The sequence below is a fragment of the Carassius auratus genome, unplaced genomic scaffold, assembly GCF_003368295.1.
Source record: "Carassius auratus strain Wakin unplaced genomic scaffold, ASM336829v1 scaf_tig00039369, whole genome shotgun sequence".
Taxonomy (NCBI): domain Eukaryota; kingdom Metazoa; phylum Chordata; class Actinopteri; order Cypriniformes; family Cyprinidae; genus Carassius; species Carassius auratus.
The window spans coordinates 55,054-70,000 of record NW_020526506.1 but is presented as its reverse complement, the minus strand read 5'-3'; the positions used below and the strand labels follow the sequence as shown (position 1 = coordinate 70,000).

The 14,947-nt window shown below is 44.5% G+C and overlaps 2 protein-coding genes and 1 pseudogene across 2 annotated transcripts in view; 1 reads left to right on the top strand and 2 right to left on the bottom strand.

The window, feature by feature from the left end:
• The window catches only part of LOC113083759 (general transcription factor 3C polypeptide 1-like), a 4,670-nt gene extending 3,505 nt beyond the window's left edge, over window positions 1–1,165 (top strand). Inside the window, exons 7-8 of the mRNA XM_026254702.1 lie at window positions 1–22; window positions 567–1,165. The exon at window positions 1–22 is cut by the window's left edge and continues 165 nt beyond it. Of these exons, the coding sequence (XP_026110487.1) occupies window positions 1–22; window positions 567–797 (253 nt within the window). The 3' untranslated portion in view covers window positions 798–1,165. The remainder of the gene's footprint in view (window positions 23–566) is intronic.
• Window positions 1,166–1,285: 120 nt separating this feature from the next.
• On the bottom strand, window positions 1,286–9,237 carry LOC113083760 (cytochrome P450 3A27-like; annotated as a pseudogene).
• A 1,101-nt stretch (window positions 9,238–10,338) lies between these two features.
• Window positions 10,339–14,169, bottom strand: LOC113083757 (cytochrome P450 3A30-like). Its single transcript, XM_026254701.1, has 13 exons — window positions 14,043–14,169; window positions 13,738–13,831; window positions 13,492–13,544; window positions 13,096–13,195; window positions 12,658–12,771; window positions 12,449–12,537; window positions 12,056–12,204; window positions 11,845–11,975; window positions 11,674–11,761; window positions 11,446–11,606; window positions 11,146–11,372; window positions 10,871–11,033; window positions 10,339–10,793 (listed from the first exon to the last, which is right to left on the bottom strand). The coding sequence occupies exons 1-13, from the start codon at window positions 14,111–14,113 to the stop codon at window positions 10,677–10,679; spliced, it is 1,557 nt and encodes a 518-aa protein (XP_026110486.1). The 5' UTR covers window positions 14,114–14,169; the 3' UTR covers window positions 10,339–10,676.
• Window positions 14,170–14,947: the final 778 nt, after the last annotated feature.

Below are 14,947 nucleotides of genomic sequence, written 5' to 3'. Positions count from 1 at the left end.
GGTGGTGCTGGAGCTGCTGCAGGTGACCTACACCCCTACACCACCCTCACAGACATTCGTTTTAATACACCACCAGTGTCAAAGTCATAAAAAATATAAAGCTAGCCTAAATACTAATAATAATAAACTCACACTCGGTGAAGACAAGGAAACAGTCAACGATTAAGAAAGAAAGTAATTACAGGCAATAGGAAATAAAAACTAACAGATGTATATATTTCTTCTTTTTAAAGTAATAAAACTGATTTAGTCTGGAGCAGTGAGAGTTTGATTAGCATGAATGACAGACAGCAGGAATATTAGACTGCTGTCACTTTAAGAGCTTCCTGGACTCAGTGTACTGTTACACGTGTTTGCTTTCTCTTACGACCTCTTGTGTTTACGAGGATAATTGCAAAGATGCTATTTTGACACACCAAGGTTCGTTCAAAAAAAACTGACGCCAACGCCACATGAGCATTTAACCGTGATGGAGACAATAGTCCAAACTCTTGTGTCTGTGTAGTGTCTTGGCCACTTCACATGTTCTCAGAGAAGTGTGTGTGTGTGTGTGTGTGTGTGGTCAGGTCCTGGTGGATGTGGGCTGCGTGAGGAAGCGCTACACCATCCAGCAGCACAAACCGTCGCTCTTCTCCAAGCCCAGAGCGCCGCAGGTCAAAGGTCAGGCCGAGGTCGGTCTGAGGGACGCTGGGACGGTGTTTTACGAGCCGACGGTGGACTGTGTGCTCAGACTGGCGCGGGTCTTTCCTCACGAGCTCAACTGGAACAGATGGGTGCAGCTGTGTCTGCGCTCATGAGACGAACTGTGTTTTAATATCATCATCTGTTCATACGTCTAAACAAAGACTTCTGTCCATGATGTGCCACTTCAGTTCAACATGTTCCTGGAGCAGCCAGCTGGTTTTATTTTTTTATTTTGAGAGATAACCGTGAAGAAATGCTGAATGTGAATGATTCAGAGGAAGAGGATCTGAAGCGGCTCGAAACAGATCAATTACATAATCAATGAGAAATAATTGTATGTAAAGGTCTCCCTCTGAGAAATAGCTTTATTTAAGACATTTTGGAGGTTAATCATACCACATTTGTTTAAAAGGTTACTTTAGTTTTAAGCTTGTATGTTTCATTCTTACTAATAAACAGCGTGGAAGAGCTTGTGAAAATATATCTTGTCAAGCGTGTTTGTCAGACACCACACACATCAGATATATTTCTGCAGACTTCAGTCTCTTCAATCAAACTTTTATTCCTACAGATGTTAATCTCATTTCTCCTGGTCTTACCGTCACACAGCCAAACCCCTAAACATGGCTGTTCTGGGAGCCAGCAGGCCGTTAAAGCTGAGCTCTAGAGGAGTCTGTGTAGAGAGAGACGGTTTCACTGTTTCACAGCAGTGATGCAGAAACACATGATGCTAATGTTTACAGCGTTTCTGCAGGTCTGAGAAACCTCTTTATTCACACTTACACCAAGTCTAAAAAGCTCTTAAATCAGAGCAGAATGTCTTCAGATCATGCGGTCGAATGTATATCTTCCTCAGTGTTTTTGTTTTCCGGTTAAAATATCTAAAAAGTCCTTAAATCAAGATGCATGAATGTAAAATAAATCCTGGAAAAGTTTTACATTTAAGTTATTCTTAAAACAAGAATATCCATATGCTATCTAGTGTTTGTCAGCAGATATATTCAAGCCTTAAGCTTGGTCTTTTGTAAAATAAAGAAAGGAGCTGATATTGATTAAATTTTCCAGACTTTAAAGTGTTGCTAATAAAGTCATAGTGTTTATCACTAGACATTTACAATTAGAGAATGCAATCTCTTAGCTTGTCTTTACTGGACATTATAAACCTTTAAAAATAACTCTTAAATGTATCTTAAACCTGGCAGAAACCGTGTATGTTAATCCAGATTACATGTACAGCTTCATGTGAGCTGTAGGAGTCTCACCTGAGTCTGGTCACACACATGCTCAGTTTTCCCTTCTGTCTGAGAGTCGACCATCAGCTGCAGGAAGTCCACTCGCTTCTGCAGGAAGTGAGAAACATGCTCTGGTGACAGCTTCATTTAAAGGCTCACATCTGTCTGTTCGCGTGAAGTGTTTGTCGTACCTTCTTGTGGTCCTTGGCCACTCTTTCGGACTTGATCTTCTTTAAGGCAGCGTAGAAGAAATCTGTCACAGATGTCGGGAAGAAGGCATAATCCATTTTGTCCAGGACAGGGGTGATGAAAGGAAATAAAGCTGGGGAAGACATTGAAAAAGATTCTTATTACATTTTTGAAATGCAGGATGTTTGCAAAGTACGTTAGCTTTTTAAAAACCTGTACCTGGACGATCAACACGATGCTGTTCGTCACTAACAAACCAGCGAGTTCTCATCGATGCCACAGTATTGAGCAGCGCATGGATGTAAAAACCACCAATTCAAGATCAAATGGGATAACCTTTCACAAGTAGGAATGTGTCGATTTGTGTTTAACTATTTTTATTTTTATTAATTTGGTATGTTTCAGTTTGGGGTGATGTGTTAATTATGTGTTAAATGAGTAATACACTATATATAAGGCCAGACCTATGTGTCATCTTACACTCCGTAAATCTAAATATTTGATCAAATGAGTGAGTGAATGATTCAGTGACTCGTTCACACAAGCTGTCTTTGTTTCTGAATGCATCAGAATGTTTCTCTCTAAAACTAGTTTCTGAAATCTCAAATCAATGCTTAGATTAATTAGATAAATGAATTGGTACGTCATGTAGCCTACACCATTGGTCACTGTTCTAATATGGCAGCCCACAGAGATTTCTGTGTGTTCTGTTGAGACTTTACCGATGGTCAGGAAGAGAGGGCTGAACAGGTCAAACTTCAGCATTTTCTTGATGTTGGTCACAAATGGGTCTTTAGGGTTGTTGAGGGAGTCGATGTCGACACTGAATGCTGTACTGGTCACCACATCCATACTGTACGCCCCGAAGAACCTGAACACATGCGGACCACAGAGAGATATTGCTCAGTTACTTTGAGCAATATATTCTTCTCTTAGTTGTGATTTTTACAGTCCACTGGTGTATTAATGACCATCACCAAAAGCAAAGAATGGTAACACTTTATTTCAAGATGTCCTTGTTACACATTACATGTACTTTACATTACGAGTCACTATTAGTGAGGTATTTGAGCACCTGTGCTCTGGTGATTAAAATGTAGTCATATTATTATCATTATCTGTTCAGATTAGAAGAAGCCATGACTCATGATATTAGTTAGACTCACTCTGTAATTTCCACGGCTTCTCCTCACGTTGCTGTTTTCCCCAGATTATCAACCAGAGTGTGAGAGTGAGTCTTCATGATACCGAACATCTAGAGCAAGGATCGCCAGTATATTATCACCATCATCATCAACTCATCTGAATCAGTAATGTCTGGACAATGCTCCAGGAAATGCCTCTTTCATATTTTAGTCTATCAAACACACACACACTTCAGCTTCAATGATTCTGTAGGTCAAACTATTATTTTTTCTTTCTGAACTGAATTTGTTGGTTCAATGATTACTTCAGGTAAGTTATTAAATAACTACAGTTGTTAATCTTGTTAACTGTTCAAACACAGATGAAGCATCAGTTATCTAATGTGTATCACTTGCTCTGAGCAGCTCAGCATGAATGAATCTGTAGTACAAATGACTAAATCTTGAGCTGAAATCTTGTCACTATTGTAACATGTAATCACTACAGATATTAACTGTTCGAGGACTATTGCATGAGGAGGACACAGATAAAGATAACAGAATAAAGCATGAATTAAGTATAATGTGAATCATTTGCTCAGTTCAGCTCCAGTCTGGGTTTCTCTCTCAGACGACTGATGGTTTATCTGTGGCATTATTAAACAGAAGAAGACATGTAAGTGACTCCAGACTCACGCACCTCCTTTAACCTCCCGCTGGTGAAGGAGGGCGAGAGGACGCTGCGGATCCTCCTCCAGTCGTCGTCTTCTACGATGGACACGGTGTCGTTATTATTATTAGAAAGAATCTAATTTTCTGCTCAAGTCCCTCTGTATTTTATAGAGCCCCAAAGTGGACACGGTGATTGAAAACAATTGTTTGCAAAACTTTTGCATTTTCTAGCTTTGTAGTCATATATAACCTTTCCTTTTTGACCATCAGCAAGGTCCATCACTCTACATTCAATGCAGATCAAATCAGTATTTGACGAGGCTGATTTAATTTCAGATGAAAATTAGTTTACCCTTCTGTTGGTGAAGAGAGAGTAGCATTCTTTAACCAGGATGGTTTTGATGATGGATAGGTCCATGATGCACAGAACAGGCTGCCTCGCATCGTAAATACTGCCAAAAAAAACCCCTCTTGATTTCAGAAGGATTTCTGTTCTCGTCTGTTCTAATCATGAATTCAGTGCAACTGTATAAATTATTCACTTCCAGAGACGTGATTCATTGAAGCTCTCAGGATCACAGAGTTTCAAACATGTTCATCATTTCATTGTTATTGAATAATTTGAGTTTGTGAACCAGATGATCACATTCTTTCATAGCTACATCATTTAGTCTCACACTCACCTCCAGACTCGTCCATACTTCTCGAAACACTCCACATCGAAAAGATGAACACCCTGAAAGAGCAGGTTATGATAAGACACTGAGAGCAGAGGAGACGAAGCTGAAGTGTGCTGGAGATCATCCATTCATTAGAGCGGATGAATCTTTAGTTAAGTCAAACTTCAGGAGCTCATCATGGGTCAGTGTTTGCTCGAACACACAGCTCACCTTTCTATATTCCAGCATGGTTCCGAAGAACGGCAGAGGTTTGGGCCCCGGGATGCCCAGCTTCTTGAAGACACCATGAGGCCAGGATCCATATCTGGAAATTACATCAGAATCTTTTAAGACAGATGTTATGACATCAGCAACAGTCACGTGTTTGAGAATCACTTTCTTCTGCTACGAAGTGTGTCCACAGACACTGTTTACTGAATCATCCCCATACAGAAATGTATTATATGACATATACATGTATATCCTGTATCAAGACTTTTACTATCTATGTGTTACCAATAAAGCTGTATCATTTTCACATACATGAAAAAAATTTAATACTTCTGGTCATTATCTGGGTAGGTGAGCAATATTACAAAATATAAAACCCCCATAGTAAAATGTGTATACAGGTATGTACATATTTTAATATCTATATTCTGAAATTTATGATATTGTTTGTTGCAAGTGTCAACGATATATATTTTATGCAAATTTAAAAAAACATGCATGCCAAAAATCTGTATGCTTTTGTAATATATCTAATACATGACATTCATGCCCCAAAATGTATTACACATTCATATTGAAAACATAGATATTTGTATGGACTAGATATGCATGTTAATATATGAAATTATTTCAGTTTTATGTTCCATGTTTTTGATTTATATGACAATGTATCTCATATGTATCACGCTGTCAGTCTCTGTTTTCCTGGGTGTTCCCTAGTGAGCTCACTTCTCCTTAGGCACTTCACCATAGGCACTTTAATTCCTCTAGTCTGGTCCTGTCTTCACAGTAATTGCACTCCAATTAAATCGCACAGGTGCTGACAATTCTTTGTCATTAGTCTCCTTTATAAATAGCTGTCCTTCTCTGTTGTTTGTATGGAGTCCTTACCCTATGTGTCATATGTTCTCATTTCCCGAGACCTACCCTTACCTTCTCGTTCCATCCGGTCCCCTCTTTTGTTTTGTTTCGTTTGTCTTCCTGGACTGTTTATTTTGTATTTACCCTTTTTGTTAATTAAACATATCTTGCAACTGGATCCTACCCTCTCCTTGTGTTTTCCCTAACACACAACGTCACAGAAGGACTCCATCACCAAGGATCCAGCGGTATGTCTGCTGCCATTTCCTCCCCAGCCAGCAAGCAGGAGAAAGGTGGCTTTGAGGGCTCTCGCCTAGTGGTGTTCCGGGGGACCAGGGGAGGTCCCTCCGGAGCAAACAGTCGAGAGGAGGTTCGGCAGCGATCTCCACGGTGGGCTCCCGTTGACCCGGGGTTCGGTTGGGGGCCGCCATTTACCCAGTATGTCCCGAGAGGAGAAAGGAGACGCAAATCGGCCGAGCCAGCACCGTTGTATCAGATGGCCACCAGTCCTGTGCTGCTGCACAAAATGTCTGCCAACCTAGCACTTGATTCCGGAATGGCCTCGGGCACCGCCTCGCCCGCCTCCGGAACAGCATCGGGCACCGCCTCGGCCTCTGGAACAGCATCGAGCACCGCCTCGGCCTCAGGCACCGCCTTGGCCTCCGGGACAGCATCGGGCACCGCCTCGGCCTCCGGAACAGCATCAGTCACCGCCTTGGCCTCCGGAACAGCATCAGTCACCGCCTCGGCCTCCGGAACAGCATCAGTCACCGCCTTGGCCTCCGGGACAGCATCGGGCACCGCCTCGGCCTCCGGAACAGCATCAGTCACCGCCTCGGCCTCCGGAACAGCATCAGTCACCGCCTCGGCCTCCGGAATAGCCTCGAACACTGCCTCGGCATCGGGCACCACCTCAGCCCCCGGAACAGCATCGGGCAACACCTCGGCCTCCGGAACAGCATCGGGCAACACCTCGGCCTCCGGAACAGCATCGGGCACCGCCTCGGCCTCCGGAACAGCATCGGGCAACACCTCGGCCTCCGGAACAGCATCGGGCAACACCTCGGCCTCCGGAACAGCATCGGGCACCACCTCAGCCCCCGGAACAGCATCGGGCAACACCTCGGCCTCCGGAACAGCATCGGGCAACACCTCGGCCTCCGGAACAGCATCGGGCACCGCCTCGGCCTCCGGAACAGCATCGGGCACCGGCATCGGGAGTGGTGTCAGGCCAGCACCGCTGCGTGGCATGGCCGCCAACCCAGCACCATGAGGCAAGATGGCCGCCAGCCCAGCGCCACAGCACAAGATGGCCGCCAGCCCAGCGCCACAGCACAAGATGGCCGCCAACCCAGCACAATGAGGCAAGATGGCAGCCAGCACAGTGCCAAAGCACAGAGTACCCACCATTCCAGCGCCACAGCACAAGATGGCCACCAGCTCAGAGCCACAGCACAAGATGGCTGACTCAACGCCTGAGTCTCCAGACAAGGTGCTACCGACTCGCCATCATGGAGGGCGGAGGAGGAGGAGACAGGCGTCTACCGTTCCTCAAAGCCCGGAGAACATTCCCGAGCGGGCCGCTGCCGTCCAGGAGGACGTTCCCAAGCGGGCAGCTGCCGTCCAGGAGGACATTCCCGAGGCCGCTCCAGAGGCCGAGGCGGTGCCCGAGACAGTTCCCGAGGCGATGCCCGATGCTGTTCCGGAGGCCGAGGCCGGTGCCCGATGCTGTTCCGGAGGCCGAGGCGGTGCCCGATGCTGTTCCGGAGGCTGAGGTGTTGCCCGTTGCTGTTCCGGGGGCTGAGGTGGTGCCCGATGCCGAGGCAGTGTTCGAGGCTGTTCCGGAGGCCGAGGCGGTGACTGATGCTGTTCCGGAGGCCGAGGCGGTGACTGATGCTGTTCCGGAGGCCAAGGCGGTGCCCGATGCTGTCCCGGAGGCCGAGGCGGTGCTCGATGCTTTTCCAGAGGCGGGCGAGGCGGTGCCCGAGGCCATTCCGGAATCAAGTCAGATTCTTGTTGACCTTCCCAAGTCAAGTCAGTTGCCCATTGACTTTCCAGAGTTGAGTCAGTTCCCGGTTGACCCTCTAGAGTCGAGTCAGGTGTTCATGGACCCTCCAGAGTCAGGGTTAGTTACCGTTGACCCTCCAGAGTCAGGGCTAGTTCCTGTTGACTTTCCAGAGTCAAGTCAGGTGCCGGTGAACTCTCCAGAGTCGAGTCAGGTGCCGGTGAACTCTCCAGAGTCGAGTCAGGTGCCGGTGAACTCTCCAGAGTCGAGTCAGGTGCCGGTGAACCCTCCAGAGTCAGGGCTAGTCACCGGTGGTCTTCAAGGACAGAGTCAAGTCACCGGTGGTCTTCGGGAGTGGTGTCGGGTCGGCACCGGTCTTTTGGAGTCCAGTGGAGGCACCATGAGATTGCCAGAGGTTCTTTCTCCCGTTGGTCGGACCACACGGATGTGGTGGTCTTCCGCTCCGCCCTGGGGGACTCTGGCATCGACCAGGAGGACGTGGTGGTCTTCCGCTCCTCCCTGGGGGACTCCGGCCTCGACCACGTGGAGGTGGTGGTCTTCCGCTCCGCCTGGGGGGGCTTCTGCCGTGACCATATGGTGGTGATGGCCCTCTGCTCCGCACGGGAGGGCATCACATGATGTCCTTTATGGACCCATGTTTTTGTTTTCTTTTGCTTTCTATCTGTCTCCTTCTTTGGACCTGGCCCTCAGTCCCTCCCCCTGATTCTCCACTGGTCCACCACCCCCCTGGACTCCTTGTTTTGTGTTACACTTCTCCTGTCTTTGTCTTTCCATTTTACCTGGTTGTCCTGTCTTTGCCTTTCCATTATATCTGGTTCTCCTGTCTCTGTTTTCTGACCCTCCGTCCCTCCCCCTAGTCTGCCGCAGCTCCACCTCCCTCCTACCACTTTTTCTGTCGGGTTTTACTGGGTTTCAGGTGGAGCATCTGGCAGCTGCTCCGTAGGGGAGGGGGTAATGTCACGCTGTCAGTCTCCGTTTTCCTGGGTGTTCCCTAGTGAGCTCACTTCTCCTTAGGCACTTCACCATAGGCACTTTAATTCCTCTAGTCTGGTCCTGTCTTCACAGTAATTGCACTCCAATTAAATCGCACAGGTGCGGACAATCCTTTGTCATTAGTCTCCTTATATATAGCTGTCCTTCTCTGTTGTCTGTATGGAGTCCTTAACCTTTGTGTCATATGTTCTCATTTCCCGAGACCTACCCTTACCTTCTCGTTCCTCCGAGTTCCATCCGATCCCCTCTTTTGTTTTGTTTCGTTTGTCTTCCTGGACTGTTTATTTTGTATTTACCCTTTTTGTTAATTAAACATATCTTGCAATTGGATCCTACCCTCTCCTTGTGTTTTCCCTAACACACAACGTCACAATATGTAAATTTAACAGATTCACATTTATCAGATTTTTGTGTGGATTTTTATGAAGATACAACTAGAACTAATTCTTCAGTTGAAGAGAGCATCACTTACATGAACAGAAGTGTCACAAACAGTATGAGCAGAGCCCATGTTTCAGCAGAGAAGAACAGACCGTAGCTCATGGTTCCTGCTCCGGGACGCTCAGACTAAAAACACTTTATTCTGCTCTCAGATTACACATTAACCAGTGGAGAAGAGCCTCACAAACAACACGCTCACCTCTGAACACACTCACAATCACTGCTGAACTGAGCTGAACTCATCGATCCCACCACAAACACACAACACATGAGCTCTTTAAGATCTGGGTTTGTTTTGGGCAGCTGTGAAAGAGCAGCATACGATCTGATCTGATTTGGAGATGTATTTGTGGTGACTCTGCTCCATTCTAGAGTCTGTAATGTTAGTTTGAAGCTCTAGATAGAGGCGTCACTGAGTTGACCTATATTTTATTACTGTATCCTCAAGAATGTTATTGAATCAGAATGTGGCAAATTGAAGGTGTTGCTCGAGGTTTAGTAGCTCAAAAGAGTGTGTTTTAGAGATGCTGGTGTTGGATTATAGTCCATGTTTCCTGAAATCCCCAAGCTGCTGCCTTCTATTTCAGTGACTGATGGTGATGGAGGTTTGACCCACACATCAGGTCATCATGCCAGTATCCTACAGAATGAGTTTGAGCAGCTCCATAACAACATGTTATCCAGAACTAAAACGTACCGTTACAGCTTTAAAAAAAATGTTGGACTACATTTGTATTTTGGGGGGATTTATTTCCCACTCTGTTGTTGTAGTGTAGTGTTCCTGGTCCCAAAAGACCATCCTACAATAAAATAGTTTATAAATCTCTCACTATGGTATATTATCACCAAATATTGGATTCTATCTTTTTATCAACTAGGTTTTATATCAAAAAGCATAATTTGTGTATTATTAGTAGTAATTTTACATAAAATATGAAGAAATGCACAGTTTATCACAGTATTGTTCTTTAATGTTAAACAATGAAGTTTGTTTTGAGATGTTTTATCTTGTACAAAATGGCACAAAGTCACAATTATAGTGTTCATAATCAAAAAGATTTAATCCAATATTTGGTGATAATGCAGCATAATTTTCTCTTTGTACACTGAATTATTATTTAAACTCTGTATGATTGTGTAAACAGGCACCAGAGTCTCTTTAAACCAAATCCCGTAATGTAAGGTTGTATTGTACAGTGAATACAGTAATAGACATCACACACACGTCGGATACATATCTGCTTTAATTTATTTGATTCATTTCATTTCATATTTCTATTTCATTTCTTTCTAGGTTAACCTCATTTAATCAGTTTTCTCAATCATCACAAAGAAAAACCTCTAAATTAAATCTCATGGCATCATCATTTCCACTCTCTGAAAGCTCCAGATGACAGGAGAACCTGTCCAGTCTCTCAGTCTGAGTCCGAAAGACCCAGAGAATCCTCCTCTTCACTGAAGACTAGAGACTACATCTATTCTTTTATTTTAAAAGATCAATCAAACTTCCTCCTCGGACTGAAAGAGAAGCAAACAGCAGATGAACGGTGGTTCAGGAGCTGCTCTATGATGTGTTGTTGTTACAGATATCTTCTGAGAGGGAAACCTTCCGAGGCTTGAACTTGAGTTTAATGGGCTCTTTGGAAGAAAGGAGACCGCTGATGCCAAGCTCCAGAGGAACCTGTGAAGAGAAAGAGTGAGCATGAGTTAATGACTGCAGTCATCCTGGGAGACAGTGTGGAGGATCCATCTGCTCACCTGAGTCTGGTCACACACAGAGACGTCAAACCTCTGCAGGATCTCCACGATGGCCAGCTTCATGGTCACCTGAGCAAACCTCATCCCGATGCAGTTCCTGGGCCCCAGACCAAAGGGCATGTACATGTAGGGGTCGATCGACTCCTTGTTGTCTTTAGTGAACCTGGGAATGAAGCAGAAGCATTTACACAAGCACTGAGATGCTAGGTTTCAGTGTGAACTCTGTGTTTATCTGGATCTAGTTCTCTACAGAGCTGTGTTTTGTGGTTCCTGACCTCTCGGGTTTGAAGCTCTCTGGGTCGCTCCAATAATCTGGGTCTCTGTGGAGGACGTATGTGGGGATCATCACCACCATGTCTTTAGGGATAAGGAGGCCGTTGATGTCCACCGTTTTCTTACAGACCCGCTCGAGTCGACCAGCGATGGGGAACAGGCGCAGAGACTCGTTCAGAGCCGCATCCAGATACTCCATGTTCATGACGCCTTCATAATCCACCGGAGCCTTCAACACAGTTCAGAGCTTAACCTCTCAAACTCTTCTCACGTACAGATTCACTCAGTTCTCTGAGCTCTACCTTATTAGGGAAGGTCTGGTCGATCTCCTTCTGCAGTTTCTTCATGGCCTCTGGGTTGGTTGCCAGATTGTAGAAGAAGAAGGACAGAGTGCTGCTGCTGGTCTCGTACCCGGCGAAGATGAAGATCATGGACTGTGAGAGGATCTCGTGGTCACTCAGACCTGCACAGGACACTGTGTGAGGAATGTTTCTTCAAATACAGCACACGATCATTCTGAGATGCTTCACCTTTCTCTGGGTGTTCCTCGCTGCTTCCATGCTCAGTTTTCCCTTCTGTCTGAGAGTCGACCATCAGCTGCAGGAAGTCCACTCGCTTCTGCAGGAAGTGAGAAACATGCTCTGGTGACAGCTTCATTTAAAGGCTCACATCTGTCTGTTCGCGTGAAGTGTTTGTCGTACCTTCTTGTGGTCCTTGGCCACTCTTTCGGACTTGATCTTCTTTAAGGCAGCGTAGAAGTAATCTGTCACAGATGTCGGGAAGAAGGCATAATCCATTTTGTCCAGGACAGGTGTGATGAAAGGAAATAAAGCTGGGGAAGACATTGAAAAAGGTCACAACATTTCCTACACTAAACACTGTTGAACTGACAGAACTAGTTGAGCTGTTTACCGGTGAACAAGAACAGAGGGTTCAGAAAGTCAAACTTCAGCATTTTCTTGATGTTGGTCACAAATGGGTCTTTAGGGTTGTTGAGGGAGTCGATGTCGACGCTGAACGCTGTGCTGGTCACCACATCCATACTGTACGCCCCGAAGAACCTGAACACATGCAGACCACAGAGAGATATTGCCATCTGATAAACTTATAACCTATATTCTCTATAAATAGTGAATGTTCTCCATGAATATTATCAGTCTGTATAGGTTATTGTAGGTTATAGTTGAGGCATTTGAACACCTTTGGTCTGTAATTACAGTGATTTATTGCAGCTCTGTTCTTATCTATTAAGATAACAACAGGCCATATGTAATATTATGTAAGAATCTTGAATGTGTGTCTCACTCTTTAATATCCACGGCTTCTCCTCGCGTTGCTGTTTTCCCCAGATTATCAACCAGAGTGTGAGAGTGAGTCTTCATGATACCGAACATCTAGAGCAAGGATCGCCAGTATATTATCATCATCATCATCATCAGCTCAAACCATCTCCATCACACACAGTTTTTCTGTGCCATTATTATGTATGTGTGAGTGACTCCAGACTCACGCACCTCCTTTAACCTCCCGCTGGTGAAGGAGGGCGAGAGGACGCTGCGGATCCTCCTCCAGTCGTCGTCTTCTACGATGGACACGGCGTCGTACAGCGGCCCATTCAGGCGTAAATTCTGCCGGTTCAGAGAACAAACCCAGATGAAACCACAACACAAACACAAACACATACTGTTCCAGCGGCCCTAAAACATCCCAGTCATGCAGATTTATTATTATTAGAAAGAATATAATTTTCTGCTCAAGTCCCTCTGTATTTTATAGAGCCCCAAAGTGGACATGGTGACTAAAAACAATTGCTTGCAAAACCTCTGCATTTTCTTGCTTTGTGAGCAAATATAACCTTTCCTTTTTTTTGGTTATCAGTAATGTCAACATTCAGGGCAGATCAAATCAGTATTTGACGAGGCTGATTTAATTTCAGATGAAGATGATTTTACCCTTCTGTTGGTGAAGAGAGAGTAGCATTCTTTAACCAGGATGGTTTTGATGATGGATAGGTCCATGATGCACAGAACAGGCTGCCTCGCATCGTAAATACTGCCAGAACCACAAGCAATATTAACATCAAATTGAGAACAATCATTCAGTTCATTATAATAATGACTTTTTAACAGTTCAGTATTGCGTAATGACCATCATTGTCTGCTCTGATTCTTCATTACAGATCTTATGAATCTTGTCAATGATCTCATAAAGACAGTGTCAAACCATCAGTCATATTTATCATTTAGTTTCAAAGTGTCGTCATCTGAATCAGCTCTGTTTCATTTGTGTCAGATGTTCTTTACTTTGAGACTGATCTCTGAGGCTTCATCGTTTAGTCTCACACTCACCCCCAGACTCGTCCGTTCTTCTTGAAACACTCCATATCGAAGTTGTGAAACCCCTGAAAATAACAGATGTGTTCACATTTAGAGAAGAATCTAAAAAGTCACCAAAGAAACACTGTGAGAAGAACATCCAGATTCACATCACATTCCTTCAATAAAGGGAGCAGATCTGAACTGAAGACTGACGGAAAATCAGGAGATCATCAACATCCAAATGTGTCCAAAGCTCAGTTTAACATAATATCACACCTTTCTATATTCCAGCATGGTTCCGAAGAACGGCAGAGGTTTGGGCCCCGGGATCCCCAACTTCTTGAAGACACCATGAGGCCAGGATCCATATCTGGAAATGACATCAGAACCAAATGAATATTTTAGACAGATATTATGACATTCACAACAGCAGCTTTTGCTACTGATTGCTTTGAGTTTTTAAACTGTTAGACCTTTGACAGAAGACGACTGTAATTCTTCAAACTCATTACTTACTGACTCATTCTTATTAAGATTCCAGACCTAGAACTAGTTCTTCAGTTGAAGAGAGCATCACTTACATGAACAGAAGTGTCACAAACAGTATGAGCAGAGCCCATGTTTCAGCAGAGAAGAACAGACCGTAGCTCATGGTTCCTGCTCCGGGACGCTCAGACTAAACACTGGCAGCGAGCAGCAGCAGCAGCTTTATTCTGCTCTCAGATTACACATTAACTAGTGGAGAAGAGCCTCACAAACCCTCCCACAGCGTCACGCTCACCTCTGAACACACTCACTTCTGTTCATCAAACCACAGCAGCACCATCATGGTTACATAAACCACCAGGACTAGTCTAACAGCTACCAAACACAGCTCAAACATGATTCATTCTGTTACATAACCACATAGATTGGTCAAATTTGATGTAATTTCATACATGTCAGTGTGGCTTTCATTCAAATGTAATTTATCATATGAATGTAAGTGTCATGCAAATATAACTAAGAAACATCATGTCTCCTGAAGCAGCATCTGACCAGTTTTCCTCCAGTATTTTCACAGTGCAGAAGCTGTGATGTTTGGTTTTGTTGGATGTTCTGGACTGTGTTCATAGGTGCATTGCTGTAATGAAATGTTTATTTCATCTCTTTAACCTGAATTAGGAGTGTGGCATATTTAGCATGAGTCTTTTTAAACCAAATTAGTGTGTGACTCTTCGGCCTCATATTTTATGGCTCCTCTTTCTTGGATAATGGTCATGTTTTCAGCTTCTGTCAATCAGTCACTGACAGTGATGAGGTTTTGACACGCACATGACATCATGGTGTTGTGCACTTACTCTATAGAGTGAGCTTGATAAGATTAGCATGTGTACATGAATTCATTTCATAACTCATTTGCTTTGGCTGAATGTAAACGTAGCATATTCAGGGGTTCACAGTTCTCCATCAATCATAGAAACCAGCAATGTGATCCAGTGGCTCG